The sequence below is a fragment of the Chlorocebus sabaeus genome, chromosome 16 (assembly GCF_047675955.1).
Source record: "Chlorocebus sabaeus isolate Y175 chromosome 16, mChlSab1.0.hap1, whole genome shotgun sequence".
Lineage (NCBI taxonomy): Eukaryota > Metazoa > Chordata > Mammalia > Primates > Cercopithecidae > Chlorocebus > Chlorocebus sabaeus.
The window spans coordinates 39,844,308-39,866,186 of record NC_132919.1 but is presented as its reverse complement, the minus strand read 5'-3'; the positions used below and the strand labels follow the sequence as shown (position 1 = coordinate 39,866,186).

Below are 21,879 nucleotides of genomic sequence, written 5' to 3'. Positions count from 1 at the left end.
GTATATAGAGAAGGCTCCAGACCCTCCTTTACTCTCCCCAGATTCTAGAAATTCTCAGAGACTTATCCGGAGAAGGAATCAGTCAGAAGATCCTATGAAGACAAGGTCAAACCAAACACACTGTGTAAGCCCCAGTTTTAATAAGGTACAAAGTACAAAGTTGTCCCAATTTTGTTTGAAACTGTACTGTATACAAGTAAAAAAAAAAAAAAAGAAAAAAAAAAAAAAGAGCTTCAGCTTTTTCCAGGTCTCATGGATGGTTTCATTGCTCCTGGGGTAAAAATCCAGGTTGCTCAAATAATAAAATTCTCACATTCTTGGTCCAGGAGAGTTTGGTGTTTTATTAATAAAGGTATTTGCCAGGTGCAGTGGCTCACACTTGTAATCCCAACACTTTTGGGAGGCCGAGGTGGGTGGATCACCTGAGGTCATGAGTCTGAGATGGCCTGACCAACATAGTGAAACCCCATCTCTACTAAAAATACAAAATTAGCTGGGTGTTGTGGTGCATGCCTGTAATCCCAGCTACTTGGGAGGCTGAGGCAGGAGAGTCGCTTGAACCTGGGAGGCGGAAGTTTCATTAAGTAAAGATTGCGCCATTGTACTCCAGCCCGGGCAATAAGAGCGAAACTTCATCTCAAATAAATAAATAAATAAATAGTAAATAAATAAATAAATAAATAAATAAATAAAAGTGATTTGGGGCCGGGCAAGGTGGCTCACGCCTATAATACCAGCACTTTGGGAGACCAAGGCGGGTGGATCGCCTGAGGTCAGGAGTTTGAGGCCAGCCTGGCCAGCAAGGTGAAACCCCGTCTTTACTAAAAATACAAAAAATTAGCCAGGCATGGTGGCAGGTGCCTGTAATCCCAGCTACTCGGGAGGCTGAGGCAGGAGAATTGCTTGAACCCGGGAGGTGGAGGTTGCAGTGAGTTGAGATTGCACCATTGCACTCCAGCCTGGGTGACAAGAGCAAAACTCCATCTCAAAAAAATATATATAAATAAAAAGAAAATAAAAGGGATTTGGGCTGGGTGCAGTGGCTCACGTTTGTAATCCCAGCACTTTGGGAGGCTGAGGTGGGCAGATCATCTGAGGTCAGGAGTTTGAGACCAGCCTGGCCAACATGGTGAAACCCCGACTGTACTAAAAATACAAATATTAGCCAGGCATGGTGGTACGTGCCTGTAATCCCAGCTACCCCCAAGGCTGAGGCAGGAGAATCGCTGGAACCTGGGAGATGGAGGCTGCAGTGAGCTGAGATTGTGCCACTGCACTCCAGCCTGGGCAACAGAGCAAGACTCCATCTCAAAAAAAAAAAAAAAGAGAAAGAAAGAAAGAAAGAGAGAGAGAGAAAGAAAGAGAAAGAAGGAAAAGAAAGAAAGAAAAAGAGAGAGAGAAAGAAAGAAAAAGAAAGAAAGAAAGAAAGAAAGAAAGAAAGAAAGAAAGAAAGAAAAGAAAGAAAGAAAGAAAGAAAGAAAGAAAGAAAGAAAGAAAGAAAGAAAGAAAGAAAGAAAGAAAGAAAGAAAGAAAGAAAGAAAGAGAAAGAAAGAAAGAAAGAAAGAAAGAGAAAGAGAAAAGGAAGGAAGGAAGGAAGGAAGGAAGGAAAGAAGGAAGGAAAGAAAGAAAAGAAAGAAAGAAGGCATTTGGAGTTAGTCATTGGTTTTCATCATAAATGACTAGTGATGTACCTAGGAGAAATTACCTGACTTTCATGGGACTTGGTTTCTTCACCTGGAAACCACTGCCTGGTACATGGGTGTCACATAACAAATGTTAATGTCCTTTCTCATGATCCGGTCACCTGTCCAATCAGCTGGACTCCGGTTCTCTCTTGACGAGTGACTTTCCAATTTGGATGACCATTTTAGAGGAGACTCTGTCAACTTCTCTCCCTTTCACATGCACTTTCTCTCTCTCTCTCTTTTAGACATAGACTCTGCCATATTCAATATTCTATTATGAACTCTGAAGGGTCATTGAGATTATAGGATGGTCAGCTTCATTTTTCTTCTTTTTTTATTTTTCTTATGTCTTTTTTTGTTTGTTTCTTTATTTGAGATGGAGTTTCAAATAAACTCCGCCTAGGCTGTTGTCCAGGCTGGAGTGCAATGGCGCGATCTTGGCTCACTGCAACCTCTGCCTCCCGGGTTCAAGCGATTCTCCTGCCTCAGCCTCCCAAGTAGCTGGGATTACAGGCATGTGCCACCATACCTGGTTAATTTTGTATTTTTAGTAGAGACGAGGTTTCTCCATGTTGGTCAGGCTGGTCTCAAACTCCCGACTTCAGGCGATCTGCCCACCTTGGCCTCCCAAAGTGTTGGGATTACAGGGATGAGCCTGTATCCTGTAATCCCGGCCCCAGCTTCATTTTTCTATGCTCTACACTGACCCATTCTCTTCTGTTAACAGTTTTTCCTCAAATGAGCTATAATAAAATTGATTAGGTTTAGCTATTAATTGTGATATTCTAGTCCTGCCTCCTGTTGATTTACGTTTTAAATATTTTATTTTTGTTTAGACAGAATCTTGCCCTGTTGCCCAGGCTATAGTGCAGTGACACGATCTTGGCTCACTGCAGCCTCCACCTCCTTGGGTTCAAGCAATTTTTATGCCTTAGCCTCCCAGGTAGCTGGGATTACAGGCACACACCACCATGCCTGGCTAATTTTTGTTATTTTTAGTAGAGATGGGATTTCGCCATGTTGGCCAAGCTAGTCTCAAACTCTTAACCTCAAGTGATCCACCCACCTCGGCCTCCCAAAGTGCTGGGATTACAGGTGTAAACCACTGCACTTGGCCTAAGTTATAAGTATTTCTTTTTCCTTTTTTTTTTTCTTCTGAGATAAGAGTCTTACTCCGTCGCCCAGGCTGGAGTGCAGTGGCACGATTCAGCTCACTGCAACCTCTGCCTCCTGGGTTCAAGCGATTCTCCTGCCTCAGCCTTCCAAGTAGCTGGGATTACAGGTGCGTACCACCACGCCTAGCTAATTTTCTTGTATTTTAGTAGAGATGGAGTTTCACCATGTTAGTAAGGCTCGTGTCAACCTTGTGACCTCAGATAATCCACCCACCTTGGCCTCCTAAAGTGCTGGGATTACAGGTGTGAGCCACAGTGCCCAGCCAGTTTTAAATATTTCTAAACCCTTTCTATTCCCCAAAATGAAAACAGCTTTGGCTAGGTGCGGTGGCCCAGCCTGTAACCCCAACACTTTGGGAGGCTGAGGTGGGCGGATCACTTTAGCTCAAGAGTTCGAGACCAGCCTGGGCAACATGGGCAACCCCATCTCTATCAAATAAATAAATAAATAGTTTTAAAAATTAGACAGCTTTATAAATAATTATAAAAAGTTGAAATCATCTAAGAGGACCCCTTTACTATTTTAATAAGCATCTTTCCACATATCTTTCTATGCATTTACAGTATATATTTATTTATAAATTTACATAGTCCCATTATAAACTTCCCAGCATCCTAGTACCAGCATTATTCCATAACATGGTATGAATACCTTTCTGTCAATAAGTCTGTATCTATGATGTAATTTCTAATTAACCTACTTACGGTTGTTCCAGAATGTTTTAAATGAGTCCTTTACTGCTGGACGTTAGGTTGTTTCTTTTTTTTTCTTGCTATGGTGCCCAGGCTGGAGTGCAGTGTCTACTCACAGGCCTGAGCACAGCACACTAAAGCCTCAAAGCTTCTGAGCTCAAGTGATTCTCCTGCCTCAGCCTACTGAGTAGCCCACCTCATTTGGGTTGTTTCTAATTTTTCAATATTATAAACAATGTTGCAATAAACATACATTTCTATAAATATATATTTGTGTATAGTTCAATTTTCTCCTCAGGATAATAGCTCTAAATCCTGGCTGCACATTAGAATCACCTGTAGATCTTTCAAAGCCCATGCCTCCACCTCAGACAAAATGAATCAAATAATTTGGGGGTAAGGCTTGAGCATCGGTATTTTTTTAAAATGCCTCAGATGGTTCTAATGTGCAACCAGGGTATAAAGTTCTCTAAATCCTCTCTACTCAAAGTGTGGTCCAGGGACCAGAGTCATCAGAACCACCTGGGAGCTTGTTAGACCTGCAGGAGCTTGGGCCCCACCTTGGACCTACTTCGTCAGAATCAGTAGTTTAACAAGACCCTCAGGTGATTCATATGTACAATAAAATCTATGTCATACTGGTCTAAATGGAGTTTCTGGGTCAAAAAATAATCACATTTAAAATACATACTGACAAATATCCTCCAGAGAGGTAGTACCAATTTATACCCAACATAGAGAATGAAGATGTCTATTTCTCCATACTCTCAGCAACCTTAGATATTATCAATACTTGTCCTCTGCAGTGAGGTGAAAAACAACCGTGTTTTAATTTGCATTTCTTTAATTACAAGTTAAACTGAACATCTTTTAATATGCTAATTGGCCATCTGTACAGCTTCTTTTGTGAATTGTTCTTTGTCTATTTTTCTATTAAGGTGTTTGTCTTTTTCTTACAGGTTATTAGAACTCTCTGTATATTAGGTATATAAACTTTTTGTTTATACAATATATTGCAATTATTTCCACCTCGTTTGTTGACTTTATCCTTGTTCAGGCATTGTTTGCAGTAAAGAAGTTTTACATTCTTAATTCCCAAACTTTATGCTTTGGTATGATTTTTGGACTATTCGGGATTTTTTGTTTTTTGAGACAGGATCTTGCTGTGTCACCCAGGCTGGAGTATGATGGTGTGAACACAGCTCACTGTGGCCTCAACCTCCTGGGCTCAAATGATCCTCCCACCTCAGCCTCCTGAGTAGCTGGGACCACAGGTGTGTGCCACTGCACCCAGCTAATTTTTAAATTTTTTGTAGAGATGTGGTCTCACTATGTTGCCCAGGCTAGAAACTCTCCATTATGTTCTATAATTCTTTCCATTCTTATGCCAATGCCATACTCTGTTTATTGCAGCTTTATACTATACCTTAATATATGGTAGGACAAGTCCTTCCTCCTGACTTCTTTTACAGCATTGTTTCATCCATGCATTTATTAAAAGTCCTTTAATTTTACTCCACTATACAATTAGTAGTATTCAGTAGGAGAGTGGATTTTACTTACTTAACTCCCACAGGAGCAACTTATTTCTGAGCTCTCGGGGGGCACCTCACTATAACCCACTTCCAATACCAACATATACGAGTACATAACATTACCATTAGCATTCAGAAAGGAGCCAAAAGTAATGTATTTGGAAAAGAGCAATTGAAATTTATTCCAAAAATTTCCTTTTTTTTTTTTTTTTGAGACGGAGTCTCACTCTATTGCCCAGGCTGGAGTGCAGTGGCATGATCTAGGCTCACTGCAACCTCTGTCTTCCAGGTTCAAGCAATTCTCCTGCCTCAGCCTCCTGAGTAGGTAGGATACAAACGTGCACCACCATGCCCGGTTGATTTTTGTATTTTTAGTAGAGATGGGGTTTCACCCTGTTGACTAGTCTGGTTTCGAACTCCTGACCTCAGGTGATCCAGCTGACTTGGCCTCCCAGAGTGCTGGGATTACAGGCGTGAGCCACTGTGCCCGGCCTTATTCTGAAAATTTCTAATAATGCAAACTTTCCAAGGGTACTCTAGTAATTTCATTCAACAGTGAACCAATGTTTATAAATCATCTGTGGGTCTAGAACTTGCTACATATTCTCTCTGCTTTCTCATCTTGAAGGACTTAGTACATTCTAAAAACTTGGCACAAAAGCCATAGAATAGATACGGAGATTGGGATGAAGTTCATAAAGGACGTGTCATGACAGTGTCAGTCTGCTTTCTGTTGCTGTAATAAAACCTAAGACTCGGTTATTTATTAAAGAAGAAAGAAGAAAGAAAGAAGAAAGAAGAAGAAGAAGAAAGAAGAAGAAGAAGAGGAGGAGGAGGGGGAGGAGGAGGAGGAAGGAGAAGGAGAAGGAGGAGAAGGAGAAGAAGGAGAAGAAGGAAAAGGAGGAGAAGGAGAAGGAGGAGAAGGAAAAGAAGAAGGAGAAGGAGGAGAAGAAGGAGAAGGAGAAGGAGGAGAGGAAGGAGAAGGAGAAGGAGGAGAAGGAGGAGAAGAAGGAGAAGGAGGAGAAGAAGGAGAAGGAGGAGAAGAAGGAGAAGGAGAAGGAGGAGAAGAAGGAGAAGGAGAAGAAGGAGAAGGAGGAGAAGAAGGAGGAGAAGAAGGAGAAGAAGGAGAAGGAGAAGGAGGAGAAGGAGGAGGAGAAGGAGGAGGAGGAGAAGGAGGAGGAGAAGGAGGAGGAGGAGAAGGAGGAGGAGAAGAAGAAGGAGAAGGAGGAGAAGGAGAAGAAGGAGAAGGAGGAGAAGAAGGAGAAGGAGGAGAAGAAGGAGAAGGAGAAGGAGAAGGAGAAGGAGGAGGAGGAGAAGGAGGAGAAGAGAAGGAGGAGAAGGAGGAGGAGGAGGAGAAGGAGAAGAAGGAGAAGGAGAAAGAAGGAGAAAGAAGAAGAAGAAGAAGAAGAAGAAGAAGAAGAAGAAGAAGAAGAAGAAGAAGGAGAAGGAGAAGGAGAAGGAGAAGGAGAAGGAGAAGGAGAAGGAGAAGGAGAAGGAGAAGGAGAAGGAGAAGGAGAAGGAGGAGAAGGAGAAGGAGAAGGAGAAGGAGAAGGAGAAGGAGAAGGAGAAGGAGAAGGAGGAGAAGGAGAAGGAGGAGGAGGAGGAGGAGGAGGAAGACGAGGAGGAGGAGGAGGAGAAGGAGGAGGAGGAGGAGGAGGAGGAGGAAGGAAGAAGGAAGAAGGAAGAAGAAGAAGAAAAGAAATGTAGGAGTCAGGAGACCTGCCCCTAACCAACTTGGACCTTGGTAGTAGCACATCCAGTTGGGGGATGGCAGGGAGAGCTATCTGCCCTGTATAGGCAATAAAAAGGTGCATTTGACCAGGTACGGTGCCTCATGCCTGTAATCCCAGCACTTTGGGAGGCCAAGGCAAGCGGATCACTTGAGGTCAGGAGTTTGAGACCAGCCTGGCCAGTATAGTGAAACCCCGTCTCTACTAAAAATACAAAAACTAGCCAGGCATGATGGCACACATCTGTAATCCCAGCTACTTACGAGGCTGAGGTAGGAGAATCACTTGAACCTGGGAGGTGGAGGTTGCAGTGAGCCAAGATAGCGCCACTGCACTCCAGCCTGGGCGACAGAGTGAGACTCTGTCTCAAAAAAAAAAAAAAAAAAAAGAAAAGAAAAAATTGTATTTCTTACAATTCTGGATGCTGGGAAGTCCAAGGTCGAGAGGCCACATCTGGTGAGGGCCTTTTTGTTCCATCATAACATGGCAGAAGGCATCACAGGGCAAAAGGGGGTCACAAGAGAGAAGCAAAGTGGCTTTTATAACTAGTCAACTTCCATGATAACCCATTAATCCATTAATGGGTTAATACATTCAAGAGGATTGAGTGCTCATGACCCAGTCACCTCTTGAAGGCCCACTTCCTAATACTGGTGCACTGAGATTCAATTTCAACCTGAGTTTCAAGAGGATAAACATTCAAACCATAGCAGTAAGTTTTAACTTGAAGTTGGCCCTTGGTTCACTTTCACAATCCTGAAACTTTGCTTAGGGCACTCTTAAACTATAATCTCAGGGTAAGCTGTTGGTGGAAGGGCTGAGGCAGGGTTTGCTTGTCTGACACTCCAACATAAGCTACTGTGTTTTACTGTAAGTATGCAAATTAATGTTTAGTATGATCTTGGGAAGGTCATGGAACCCTCTTTGGGTAGTCTCTTCTTTTGTAAGTAGTGCTAATTGTGAAGATTAAAAATACTCAGTTAATGGCCGGGCGCGGTGGCTCAAGCCTGTAATCCCAGCACTTTGGGAGGCCGAGACGGGCGGATCACGAGGTCAGGAGATCGAGACCATCCTGGCTAACACGGTGAAACCCCGTCTCTACTAAAAATACAAAAAACTAGCCGGGCGAGGTGGCGGGCGCCTGTAGTCCCAGCTACTCCAGAGGCTGAGGCAGGAGAATGGCATAAACCCGGGAGGCGGAGCTTGCAGTGAGCTGAGATCCGGCCACTGCAGTCCAGCCCGGGCTACAGAGCAAGACTCCGTCTCAAAAAAAAAAAAAAAAAAAAAAAAATACTCAGTTAACGAATATTTGTTGAGCACCTAATATGTGCAGGTTCTGTGCCAGGAGCTGGGGATACCTCAATGAACAACCCAGACATGATCCCTGGCCTTGTGGAACTTACAGTTGTATGTAAGTTCCACAGGTGGTGGTAGAACATTCTATTGGCTTTTAAGTGTGCTATATGCTATGAAATAAAAATGTGGTTATGGGCTGGGCGCAGTGGCTCACGCTTGTAATCCCAGCACTTTGGGAGGTCAAGGCTAGTGGATCACGAGGTCAGGAGATCGAGACCATCCTGGCTAACATGGTGAAGCCCTGTCTCTACTAAAAATACGAAAAATTAGCTGCGTGTGGTGGCACGCGCCTGTGGTTCCAGCTACTTGGGAGGCTAAGACAGAAGAATCGCTTGAACCCAGGAGGTGGAGGTTGCAGTGAGTCGAGATTGTGGCACTGCACTGAAGCCTGGGCAGCAGAGCAAGACTCCATCTCAGAAATAAACAACAAAAAAAAAGTGGTTATGTGTGTTGGCAGGGAGAGGGCAGGCAACGAAAAATGGGAGTATCTTACAGAGGGCCCTAACCTACTCTAAGGTTCATAGACTTCAGGAAAACTCCCCGAGGAAGTGAAGTGTAAATAACTTAAGAACTGAAAAATGAGGTCCCTATGAGGAAGGACATTCTGGGCAGGGAGAACAGCATGTGCCATGATGTATTTGAAGAACTGAGAGGAATCCAGTTATGTCTAAGAGCTATGGGCAAAGATCTTAACAAGGAAATAAAACAATTATTTTTTCATGATAAAAAGATCATTGTAGAGAAAAAGTAGAGAAGAGAGAGTATTAAAGAAATCTTTAAAAAATGTAGCTCAGTTTGTTTTATCCCACTCTGTCCCCTTACTTAGAACCTTCCACTGGATTTCCACTTTTTGCCATGGTCTATAATTACCCTCCTCAGTCTCCAGCCTCACTTCGTCTCCTATCAGCCTCCCTACAGGTTATTCTACTCTACCAGCCTCCCCCCGGATTACCCTCCACCATCACACCGGCCTTCTGCTGCTCTAATTCGGTGTTTCCTATGGGGCCTTTGCACTTGCCATTCCCTTGCTGGCATGTTCATCTCCCAGAGTCACAAGACTGGCTCTTTGTCATCATTCCAATCAACGCTCAAGGGTCACTTCTTCAGAGCAACTTTCCCTTGAATAGCCCCAGCTAATGTTAAGTTGCTCCCCGACCCAATTATCACTTTAACCTATTTGTTTTCTTCATAGCTTTTACCATTTGTTCATTTAACTTCAGGACAGCAGGGACTCTGCTTTGTTCGCTATCACCCCGGCACCTAAAGTAGTACGTGGAACACAGGAGTCATGCAAAATATATCTGTTGAATGTGAGACTGAATGGAAGCAGCCACTTCAGGAGGCTGTTGCAATGGTCCAGGGAGGAATTAATTATAGTCTGGATTAGTGCAGTGGCAATAGAAATGGAAAGAAATGGGCATAAAGGACATAGATTTTGGAGGCCTCTTGAATAGCTGGGACTACAGGTGTGCACCACTGTGCATTGCCAATGATTGATTTTTTTTTTTTTTTTTTTTTTGAGACAGTGTCCTGCTCTGTTGCCAAGGCTACAGTACAGTAGCACAATCATGGGTCACTGTAGCATTGAACTCCTAGGGTCAGGCAATCCTCCTGTCTCAGCCTCTCGAGTAGCTAGGACTACAGGCGCATGCCACCACACCTGGCTAATTTTTCAATATTTTATAGAAACACGGTCTTGCTATGTTGACCAGGTTGGTCTCAAACTCCTGGCCTCAAGCAATCCCCCGACCTTGGCCCCTCAAAGTGCTAGGATTACAGATATGAGCCAAAGCACCCGGCCTGATTTTTTTTTTTTTTTAATAAGGAGTAAAGGAATGGGAGAAGAGTCAAGGATGACTCCTGGGTTTCTGGTTTGAGTGGCTGACTGGACAGCAAAACCACTGATTGGAAGGGGAATGCTGGAGGTGGAGAAAGTTAAGACTATGAGTTCAGTCCAAATGGAGAAATCAAATATATGGGTAGTAATATGAGCTAAGAAGAGAATCTAGTCCTAGACTAGAACACAAATCTGGGAGCTGTCAGTATATATATATAGACACTAACTGAAGCCATGGGAGTGAACAAGGTCTCTTAGGAGAAGAACTTGCAGTGAGAAAAGATAGAGGTGGAACCCCCAAAGGAGGCTGAGGTGGAGTAATCAACAGAGATAGAAGGAAAACCAGAGTGTGACATCAGGAAAGCCAAGGGAATAAAGAGCAAATGACAAGGAGGCCAAAGTGTCCATCAGATTTACGAGTAAGAGTTGCTGTGATTTTTTTCATTTTTTCTTTTTCTTTTAGACACCATCAAGCTCTGTTGCCCAGGCTGGAGTGCAGTGGCAGGATCTCAGCTCACTGCAACCTGCACCTCCTGGGTTCAAGCGATCCTCCTGCCTCAGCCTCCTGAGTAGCTGGGATTACAGGTATGCACAACCACAGCCAGCTCATTTTTTTTTGTATTTTTGGTAGAAACAGGGTTTTGCCATGTTGGCCAGGCTGATCTCAAACTCCTGACCTCAGGTGATTTACCTGCCTTGGTCTCCCAAAGTGCTGGGATTACAGGCATGAGCCACGGCGCCCGGCTCTGTGTCACTGTGATCTTAAATGACTGCTAGAGAATGGAAGTAGAATTCAGATTCTAATGGGCTGAGGAGGTAGTGGGAGGTAAGGCACTAAAGATAGCAGGTGTAGACAACTCTCTCAAGAACTCTTGTTGCAATGGGAGGAGAGAGATGAGACAGTAGCTGGAAAACTAGGTGAGATCCAGGAAATGCTTTTTAAAGATAGGAAAATCCAAGTGTGTTAATGCTGATGAAAAGAAAAGAAGAAGCCAGGCTCAGTGACAAGAGCCTGTAGTCCCAGCACCTTGGGAAACTGAGGTAGGAGGATTACTTGACCTCAGGAGTTTGAGTCCAGCTTGGGCAACATGGTGAAACTCTGTCTCAAAAAAAATGAGGGGTGGGTTGAAGCTACTAAAAAGAGAAATGATAACCTGGGAAAGATAACCCTGAGTGGAAAAAAGATGATATTGGCCAAGGACAGGAAGAGAGACACCTCCTTCAGTATAACAGGAAGGAAAGTGAAAAGAATAGGTGTAGAATAAGTCCATCTCTAGTGCAGGGCAGACTGCTTCACCTACAACTGTTTTTTTCTACACAGATAGATGTGGCCATGTTAGTAGTTTTGGTTTGGTGGCAGGCAGCTGAGTTCATTCCCATCTGATGGCTTCCATTTTTTTCTGTAAAGTTGGAGGTAAAGTCATCTGTTAAGAGTTTATGCAAAGTGAAGGATGGAAGTCTGAAATAGATGATGAGAGTGGGAGAAGACACATACTAAAGAAACACAGTACCTGGGCACGGTGGCTCACGCCTGTAGTCCCAGCACTTTGGGAGGCCCAGGCAGGTGGATCACTTGAGGTCAGGAGTTCAAGACCAGCCTGGTCAACATGGTGAAACCCCATCTCTACTAAAAATACAAAAATTAGCTGGGTGTGCTGGCATGCACCTGTAATCCCAACTACTCCAGAGGCTGAGGTGAGAGAACTGCTTGAATCCAGGAGGCAGAGGTTGCAGTGAGCCGAGATTGTGCCATTATACTCCAGCCTGGGTGACAGAGTGAGACTCCATCTGAAAGAAAAGAAAAGAAAAAAGAAAAGAAAAGAAAACACAGTGGGACTGCTATGTGCAAGAAAAGGATTAATGTTTATAAGGTAAATGGCACATCACAGTTGCTCTATAACCAATAAATAATACCTGCCAATATTATAAATGTTAATATTGGCCAATATTACAGTCACTGGCCAGACAGAAGAGTCTACTCTGAATAAAGGAGATTACAGTCCTTATCAGCAGGAACTTGTATACTAGGACTTGTAGCCTTTATGAATACTAATAATTAATGCCATAATAATATAGCTCATCATTTATCATGATATGTCTGTTATTGGTCCTTACATTTGTACATATGTTGGTTTTGTCTCATCGATTAGAATACCTTTTATGAGAGGAAAATGGCGTATTTTAAATCCTTGTATCCTTTAAATTTTCTTCATCCAGGCCAGGAGCAGTGGCTCGCACCTGTAATCCCAGCACTTTGGGAAGCTGAGGCAGGAGGATCACTTGACCCAGGAGTTTGAGACCAACCTAGCAACGTAGGGAGACTTTATCTCTCCTAAAAATTGTTTAAAAAAATCCAGGCGCACACAGTGGCTCACACCTGTAATCCCAGCACTTTGGGAGGCCAAGGCGGGTGGATCACCTGAGGTCAGGAGTTCGAGATCAGCCTGACCAACATGGTGAAACCCCATCTCTACTAAAAATACAAAAATTCGCCAGGTGTGGTAGCAGGCACCTGTAATCCCAGGTACTTGGGAGGCTGAGGCAGGAGAATTGCTGGAACCTGGGAGGCAGAGGTTGCAGTGAGCCGAGATCATGCCATTGCACTCCAGACCAGGTGATAACAGAGAGATTCCGTCTCAAAAAAAAAAAAAAAAAAAAAAAGTCAGGTGTGGTGGCCCATGTCTGTAGTCCGAGCTACTTGGGAGGCTGAGGTGGAAGGATCGCTTGAGTCCAGGAGTTCAAGGCTGCAGTGAGCCATGATTGTGCCACTGCACTCTAGCCTAGGCAACAAAGTGAGATCCTGCCTCTAAGAAAATCAAACTTTTCTTCACCTAGTATTATTTATAAACTAATTCATTTTTGGGTGTTTTTTCTCTGGTTACAACAGCAAGCAACTGTTTCCTTACTTTAAAATGGTCACATAGATTTATACCTTCTCATTTTATCTGTGCAGGCTAAAATTTCTGAGTGCAAAGAAGTATGAATATAACCATCTACAATAAGAACTATTCAGTTTTCACAAACAAAAGACCTACTATTTACTCACCAAGACAGAATAATAAAATGTTAGCTTACTAGTACTGCACAACAGCACATAGCTTCTAAGAAAATGTTTTTATTCATGGCCAGGCACAGTGGCTCACGCTTGTAATCCCAGCACTTTGGGAGGCCAAGGCAGGCGGATCATTTGAGGTCAGAAGTTCGAGACCGGCCTGGCCAACGTGGTGAAACTCCATCTCTACTGAAAATACAAAAATTAGCTGGGTGTGATAGTGTGCACTGTGGGAGTGCACACCTGTAATAACAGCTACCCGGGAAGCTGAGGCACAAGAATCACTTGAACCCAGGAGGTAGAGGTTGTAGTGAGCTAAGACGGTACCACTGTACTCCAGCCTGGGCAACAGAGTGAGACTCTGTCTCAAAAAAAAAAGAAAGTAAAATGTTTTTATTCATCATGAAGATTCCAAACTGGAGGTTGGTAAAGGTATATAAAAAATCTGCATGGCCAGGCCTCACGCCTGTAATCCCAGCACTTTGCGAGGCCGAGGGAGGCGGATCATGAGGTCAGGAGATTGAGACCATCCTGCCTAACACGGTGAAACCCCATCTCTACTAAAAATACAAAAAAATTAGCCGGGTGTGGTGGCATGCGCCTATAGTCCCAGGTACTCAGGAGGCTGAGGCAGGGGAATCGCTTGAATCCGGGAGTTGGTGGTTGCAGTGAGCCAAGATCGCACCACTGTACTCAAGCCTGGGTGACAGAGCGACTGTGTCTCAAAACAAAAATAAAAACAAACAAAAAAACTGCACATGTGCATCTGGCCAGTGGTCACAACAGGCTAAATTAGAGACAATGCTATGATCTTAGTGGTACAATACAAAATATATGGAGATAATATTTGTTCACCTTAACGAGTTCAAACTATCTTAGGACTTTATTGCTACCTGTACTTACTTTTTTTTTTTTTTTTTTTTTTTTTGAGACAGGGTCTCACTCTGCACCCAAGCTGGAATGCAGTGGTGTAATCACAGCTCACTGCAGCCTCAACTTCCTGGGCTCAAGTGATCGTCCCACCTCAGCCTTGTAAGTAGCTAGGACTATAGACATGCACCATCATGTCTGCCTAATTTTTAAATTTTTTATAGTGACAGGGAACTCCCTCTGTTACCTAGGCCAGTCTCGAATTCCTGGGCTCAAGCAATCCTCCTGCCTTGGCCTCCCAAAGTGCTGGGATTATAGACGTGAACCACCACATCTGGCCACTACCTATACTTTGATTGTGTGAGCCAATTCTAGCTGGAATGGGAATATGGCACTCTCAGCTGTAGTTCTGTTATGAGACACAGATGACTGGTACCAGTATGTATAATGAGTGGTAGCAGTAGTTGCATATTTGTCAGAAATTGAAGCCTCTTTGGGTGGCAGTTCTCCCCACAACTCCCAATAACTCAAATTCAGAAATACATCTTACACAGCGAAATCTGTTATTAAAAGTAAACATTTTATTATATAACAAGAGTTAAAGTTTTTGAAAATTAACATCAATAAAACCAAAGCCATTCTAGGCACAACCAAAAATTTTTACAATCAAAACTACCTCTCACTTTTCAGAAATCTGACTGAAAACAAATGGTTGAATGTGCTGCTAACAGAGAGGGCCAAACGATGATGTCCATTGTGGCAGCTGAACAAAGGGAGACTTACAGAACTGGAACTGCTGCCCTGATAGCAACTGAAGCAGAAAGACAAGAAAGGAGCTCACAACCAGGACACTTAAAACTCAGGCCAGGAGTCCATCTACGATCCGATTACAGTCAGTCTGACAAGTCACTCTGATCCAGCACGATTATCCTATGCACATGTTTTTTAAAGAACAAAAAAGGAAGTTTCAAGTTGGTGTGTATGTTTTTTAAAGACACAAATCACATCTTCTTTCTACTCAATTAAATTCAAGGGAAAGGGATTTTGGTCTTTATAATCAAGGGCGATTATGACCAACAGTGTGTCATGGAAAGGCAAAATGACGAAAAAGCAATTCACAGCAGCATCTTCTGTATTCTCTCCATATTAAAACTGTTCTTTTTTTTTTTGAGACAGAGTCTTGCTCTTGTTCCCCAGGTGGAGTGTAATGGCTTGATCTCGGCTCACTGCAACCTCTGCCTCCTGGGTTCAAGTGATTCTCCTGCCTCAGCCTCCCAAGTAGCTGGGATTACAGGCACCTGCCACTATGCCTGGCTAATTTTTGTATTTGTAGTAGAGACAGGGTTTCGCCATGTTGGCCAGGCTGGTCTTGAACTCCTGACCTCAGGTGATCTGCCCACCTAGGCCTCCCAAAGTGTTGGAATTACAGGCGTGAGCCACCGTGCCCGGCCTAAAACTGTTCTTATGCTGACTCTATCACTTATTTAATCAAAGTTGGCATTAATTTCACTTTACATTTTAATTAACTATAAACACTAACATTTTAAAAATTGAGTGACTTTGTCTAAATTCAAGTCTTTGTCATTAATGTGTATTTAGACACTGGTAAATGTTTTTAATTCTGCTTCTGTTGTCTATACATATGACTTTTGATCTACAAACATCTCGTATCTCATTACCTGGATGATTCAGACCAACCTAGTCGCTTCCAAAAACAGGGTTTTAGTTCATCTTGATGAAATATAAGAGGAAGGAAAAAACAACATGATTATTTTCTAGGTCAAAGGGTGCCAGTATTCATATTAGTGCTCCCTCTCATTTAGGGTAGACTGTTTTACCTACAATGGTTGTTATATTCTGCCAGATAGACTTTCTAAAAACACAGTTAATGGGTTCCCCTCCTAACATTCTATAGTTTTCTGCCACAGCAATGGACACTAATGACACTAATTCACAAAGTCCCTGTATTATCTTCTCAGTGAAATCAATACTATTAATAGCTAAATGTCTACATGCTGTAGGCCCTGTTGCAGTCAGGGTTCTGGAAGAAACAGAATGTACCCATGGCTGGTTCAAATAAAGATCCTTAATGAAGTGACTACATACAGAGGTTTATTTAGAGTTAAGGGAACAAACAAGGAATGTCAAGGCATCCAGTGATTAGCAGCAGTGGGAAGCCTAAGTCTGAAGGAACTGAGTGTTGGAGATAAGAGGTCAGTTACCAGAGCCTAATGAGAGCTGGAATTGGGATGAATGGGCTGCCTACAGAAGCTGCACTTGTGGAGGGACACCACTTCTACCAGGTACAAGGTGCTGAAGTAAGCAGGGAGGCAAAGTAATACCCCAACTTCTCTCTAGCCCCCTTAATCTTCTGCTGGGGCCTGTCATTGGCAAACAGGAAGTCCAGGAGATGCAGTCCACTAGGGCCAGCATTCTGGGGCACAAAGCAGGGCAGAGATGGGGAGAATGAGAAGGAAATCAGGAAGGGATGAAAGGAATACCAGATGATCTGAAAGAGTTAATGTCTCTTACCTCCCTAAGTAGGAAGAACTTAAATATGGGAAAGCATCATTGTAAAGGGCATATCAGAAGCCTTCAAGCTCTATCAAAATAGTTTTAAAATTAAGGTTAATTTATAATTTTTACATTACTTGTAGGCTCCATTTAAAGTCCATAAATGTGATTTCTTATTGGATTTTGAAGCATCTATGTGAGCTAAATTTAAAACTCTTTTGAAGACGTTGGACAATTAGAAGCAAAACATCGACTGGATGCAGTGGCTCACGCCTGTAATCCCAGCACTTTGAGAGGCCGAGGTGGGCAGATCACCTGAGGTCAAGAGATTGAGACCATCTTGGCCAACATGGTGAAACCCCGTCTCTACTAAAAACGCAAAAATCAGCTGGATGTGGTGGCGCGCACCTACAATCTCAGCTACTGGGGAGGCTGAGGCAGGGGAATCACTTGAACCCAGGAGGCGGAGGTTGCGATGAGCTGAGATCGTGCCACTGCACTCCAGCCTGGGCAACAAGAGTGAAACTGTCTTTAAAAAAAAAAAAAAAAGAAGCAAACGTCTCTCCAGGCAATGTGCAAGATAATGATGATGAGACTGGGCAAAAGCTTGCTTTGGAAATAGAATTGGATGCTATTACTGTTTTTGTGATAAAGCTATGATTGGCAATTAACAGAATACCTGGGCTGAACTGCAGGGAAAAATAAATTATCAAAGGCAGGAGGATTATGTATAGCATCTGGGAAACATTTCTAAATAACTTTGATGCACATCAAAGCCCAAGGACTACAGACTACATTATAAATACTCATTAATTCATACCTTCTTCAGAAGTCCCTAAAACACTCTCTGATTTCCTTCTCTCTGGCGTGATGCTATCTTCCCTTTTTCTCTTGTCTTCACCAACTTCTTGATCTTTGATATTTATCTCCCTGTAACAACGATTTGGGGAATCAAAACATATGCGCAACAGCCAAGAAAACAGGACTGTACTCAAAACAAAAAAACAAACAAACAAAAAAAACCATATAATAGCTAGCACTAACAAGAGTGTTCTCTATGGACCAGGCATTGGTTTAAGTGCTATAATTTAACTCATTTAATTATCATAAGTATATAAGGTAGTTACCACTGCCATCCCCATTAAGCAATGAGGAAACTGAGGCACACAGAAGTTAAATTACACACCTAATAATTCCTAGAGCTGGAATCTGACCTCAGACTCAGTCTGCCCTAGACTCTGCTTTCAACCACTATGCTACATTGCCTCAAAGGAAAAAAAAGGCATTTTACTTAAATTTTCATGGGTGTCCTTTTCAAAACCATCATTTATTTTATCATCTTATCTTCATTTCCCGAAACTCTCTCCTAAGTGAAATATGTAAATAATTTAAGTACCTCAAAATTTAAGACCACGTTTGTCAATCTATTAAGCAGAAACCATCCCCTTGACCCAACTGGAAACTCCTTATAGGCGGAGCCATCTTATCCCTCTTCGTGGTACCTCCAGCCCCTAGCACAGTGCTTTGGACATTGTCAGTGCTCGGTGGATGCTGGTTGAACCAAAATAACATTGTTTAGGGATTATTCTGTTTTCATGTGGTGGATAGTCAAAACAAAATACGTAAAATGAGAGAGAAAATAAAGCCAGCTACAGTCAAAAGGATTTTTCCCCTCTTAATATTTTCACACTAATAGAATCACAGGCTCAAGAGTTGGAGGAGGCCTTTGGGTTATCTTCCACCCCCGTTCAAATGCCCGAGACAGGGAATCATCCAGCCACTGCCTGAGCAGCAGTAACCATTACTAAAGTAAGTGTAAAGGCAGGCAGCTGTTCCCTTTATCAGATAGCTGTGGCTATTAGGTTTGTGCTTTACTGAATAAAAATCTGTTACTCTGCAATTTCTAGTCACTAATCAGTCTTCTGGGGCAGAAAAGTAAGCTGACTCTCTTTACTTCACAATATTTCAGGTATTTGAGGGCAGCTATCAAATTCTCCATTCCATCTGCTCTTCTCAGGCTGAGCTTCTCAGCTCCTTCAGCTGTTCTTGTATGACATGGTTTCCAGATCTCTGATTTGTGGTCACACTCTTGTGTTTGTTAATATCCCTTTTAAAATGTGATGCCCAGAATGGAGCCCCACATTGGTCCTAGGACTCCTCTAAGCAGCACATTACCATCATCTGGACAGTACGTTTCTATATATCCAGCATCAGTGCTGCATTGACCTTTTCAGCACTTCATCAAACAGGCCTCACAGAGTCATTGCCCATGCCTTCTCAGGAAGAATTTCTTGACTTCTCATCGTGTCTCAAGATGCATGGCTCAGTACTGGGCACACAAAAATAAGACATACTTCTTGCCCTCAGTAAAATTATAGTGAGCAGAAGCTTCTGATGAAAACTTCAATTAGACCAGGTCTCACACATTCTGTAATTTTGGATCTTTGACCTTTATCTTTTACAGAATCTAACATTTCCACCTGTCAAGATGATTTTGAATCCTCAGACTATTACTCATCACATCAGCATTCATTCCTAGATTTGTGTTATCTAAAAATTTGATAAGCATGCCTTTTCTGATTTAATTCAAATGACTGATGAAAATGTCAAAGGTAGCAGGGCCAAGATACAGCAAACTTAGAAGCCTCTGTCTATACTGACATGAATGTGCTAATCAATATCTTGAGTACTGTGGGTGGTCAGAGGAAGAGGGGCAAATATGAGTGCAGACAGGTGGAGTCAGGACTGGCTTATCTAAATCAATGTAATGCCATCACCAGGCATTCATTCTCCAAGAAGTCTAAAACTTAGCCCCACTTCCCGAAAAGGAAAAAAGGATTCCCTCTTGGGGAACAATAACCTTTCAGAGCCCTTGGGAAGGTCTTGTAGCTCCATGCTCTCCTCAGGTGGCTGCAGCCATCTTTCCAGGTCCTCATCCAGAGTAGAGTGAGCTCTGTTCAAGGACAAGTGAAGAGAATGGAGACAACAGTCATTTCCCATCTCCCTTGACAAAGATGCATAACACTTTAGAGTAGAAAGGGACCTTAAAACCTGTGCTTTCACTATATGTATGAAAAAATGAGTTCAGTGAGATTGTGTCTGGAGTCACAGAGGTCACTTAGATCTGACTGAAATATGCACTGGTAGGGCGCGGTGGCTCACACCTGTAATCCCAGAACTTTGGGAGGCCGAGGTGGGTGGATCACCTGAGGTTAGGAGTTTGAGACCACCCTGGCCAGCATGGTCAAACCCCATCTCTACTATAAATACAAAAATCAGCTGGGCATGGTCGCATGCACCTGTAATCCCAGCTACCTGGGAGGCTGAGGCAGGGGAATAGCTTGAGCCTAGGAGGTGGCAGCTGCAGTGAGCCGAGATCTGCACTCTAGCCTGGGCAACAGAGCAAGACTCTGTCTCAAAAAAAAAAAAAAAATTAATAAATAAAGAAAGAAAGAAAGAAAAAAAGAAAAAAGAAAGAAAGAAGAAATATGCACTAAAGCAGTCCTTTAACCCCTTGACAAAAAGCCTCAGCACCTATTAAGATCACTGCTTCCCGAAGTCTGATGGTAGACTCTGTTCTCAATTCTAGGTCACTAAGTCACTTTTCTACCTGAGGCTAGAACTACACATGCTTTCCTACATGTTTTCCCAAGAAAAGGCTAGAAGATGCAGGGTAGAGTATTTTAAGAAGGCCTGAAAATCCTGCCCATCTGAAAAAATATCTTCCACTCTGGCTTGGTGCCTAGATTGATCATTCACAGCACTGAGATGACTAAGCATCTGTGGAGCATCTATCTGTGGTCAGCACTGCTGGCCCTTTTGGAAAAGGAAGAGACGACAATAACAGTAGCTAACTTTTGATCACGTAGAAAGAGCTTAATTTTTTTTTTTTTTTTTTTGAGACAGAATCTCGCTCTGTTGCCCAGGCTGGAGTGCCCTGGCACCATCTCAGCTCATTGCAACCTCTGCCTTCCAGGTTCAAGCGATTCTCCTGCCTCAACCTCCTGAGTAGCTGGGAAAACAGGTGTGTGCCACCATGCCTGGCTAACTTTTTTAAAACATAATTTTAGTAGAGACGCTGTTTTGCCATGTTGGCCAGGCTGGCCTCGAACTCCTGGTTTCAAGTGATCCACCCACCTCGGCCTCCCAAAGGGCTGGGATTATAGGTGTGAGCCACTGTGCCCAGCCCCTGTAATGCCAGCACTTTGGGAGTTCAAGGTGTATGGATCACTTGAGTTCAGGAGTTTAAGGCCAGTCTGGGCAACATGGCAAAAACCCCATCTCTACAAAAAATACAAAAATTAGCTAGGCATGTTGGCATGAGCCTGTAGACCCAACTACTTGGCGGCTGAGGCAGGAGGATCACTTGAGGCCAGGAGGTCAGGGCTGCAGTGAGCGGTGTTCATGCCCTATTGCACTCTAGCCTGGGCAACAATGTGGGACTCTGTCTCAAAAAAAAAAAAAAAAAATTGCACTAAAATATTACTTATCTTGACTACTGAGATTTTTTGTTGCTCCCTTCAATTTTGTATCCAAGGAGTGTATCTCCTGAGCTCACCTTAACCTAGTCCTGGCCCCGGATAATAAGGCAGAGGAGGTGAGCTGAAGTAGTTTACCCTACAACACAGGTAAAAAGAGAGCTCCAAATCAGGAACAAAGTCAGGTTTCTTGAGGCAACCTTGTACTTTTAGACTGAATTGTCTGGATGACTGCCCCCATTTTCTCATCTAAGGCCTCTAACTAAAATGTTTTGAAAGAGACTGAAACTGTGTTTGCCTAACAAAATGAAGTAAAAATAAACAAACAAAACCCTAAAAACAACTCAAGAGAAAATAACAACAAATAACCCTATTAAAAAATAGGCAAAGAGCCAGGCATGGTGGCTTGCACCTGTAATCCCAGCAACTTGGGAGGATGGGGCAGGAAGATCACTCGAGCCTAGGACTTCAAGTTCACCCTGGGCAACATAGAGCCCATCTCTAATTTATATATATATATATATAGAGAGAGAGAGAGAGAGAGAGCGAGAGAGATCATACATATATATGTATATATAGATATCATACATATATGCATACATATATACCTGTATATATATAGATCATACATATATATACATATATATGTATACACACACACACATATGCATACATACATACACACACACAGCAAAGAACTCAGACATTTCTCCAAAGAAGATATACAAATGGCCAAGAAGGATATGAAAAGATGTTCAAAATCACTAATCATTAGGGAAGGGAAAATCAAAACTACAGTGAGGCACCACCTCACACCCATTAGGATGGCTACTATATTTTAAAAAAAAAAAGCTTCCACCCCCACAAAAAGAGAGAGAAAATAACAAGTGTTGGCAAGGATATGGAGAAACTGAAACCCTTGTGCACTGTTGGTGGGACTGTAAAGTGAGACAG

General features: G+C 42.8%; 1 protein-coding gene and 1 long non-coding RNA gene across 3 annotated transcripts in view; one reads left to right on the top strand and one right to left on the bottom strand.

Annotated features, from left to right (window-relative positions):
* LOC140708651 (uncharacterized) overlaps positions 1 to 14,717 on the top strand; it is a 33,549-nt gene extending 18,832 nt beyond the window's left edge. The window contains exons 3-4 of one of the 2 annotated variants that reach the window (XR_012088803.1): positions 13,999 to 14,095; positions 14,624 to 14,717. This is a non-coding gene — a long non-coding RNA (uncharacterized lncRNA). Of the gene's footprint in view, positions 1 to 41; positions 324 to 13,998; positions 14,096 to 14,623 lie in introns of those variants that run through there. The other variant, XR_012088804.1, reaches the window with a different exon arrangement.
* The window catches only part of TEX14 (testis expressed 14, intercellular bridge forming factor), a 100,911-nt gene continuing 93,601 nt past the window's right edge, over positions 14,570 to 21,879 (bottom strand). The window contains exons 29-31 of the mRNA XM_073004896.1: positions 19,308 to 19,400; positions 17,268 to 17,377; positions 14,570 to 15,664 (exon numbers count right to left, since the gene is read on the bottom strand). Coding sequence (XP_072860997.1) covers positions 15,609 to 15,664; positions 17,268 to 17,377; positions 19,308 to 19,400 — 259 coding nt within the window. The 3' untranslated portion in view covers positions 14,570 to 15,608. The remainder of the gene's footprint in view (positions 15,665 to 17,267; positions 17,378 to 19,307; positions 19,401 to 21,879) is intronic.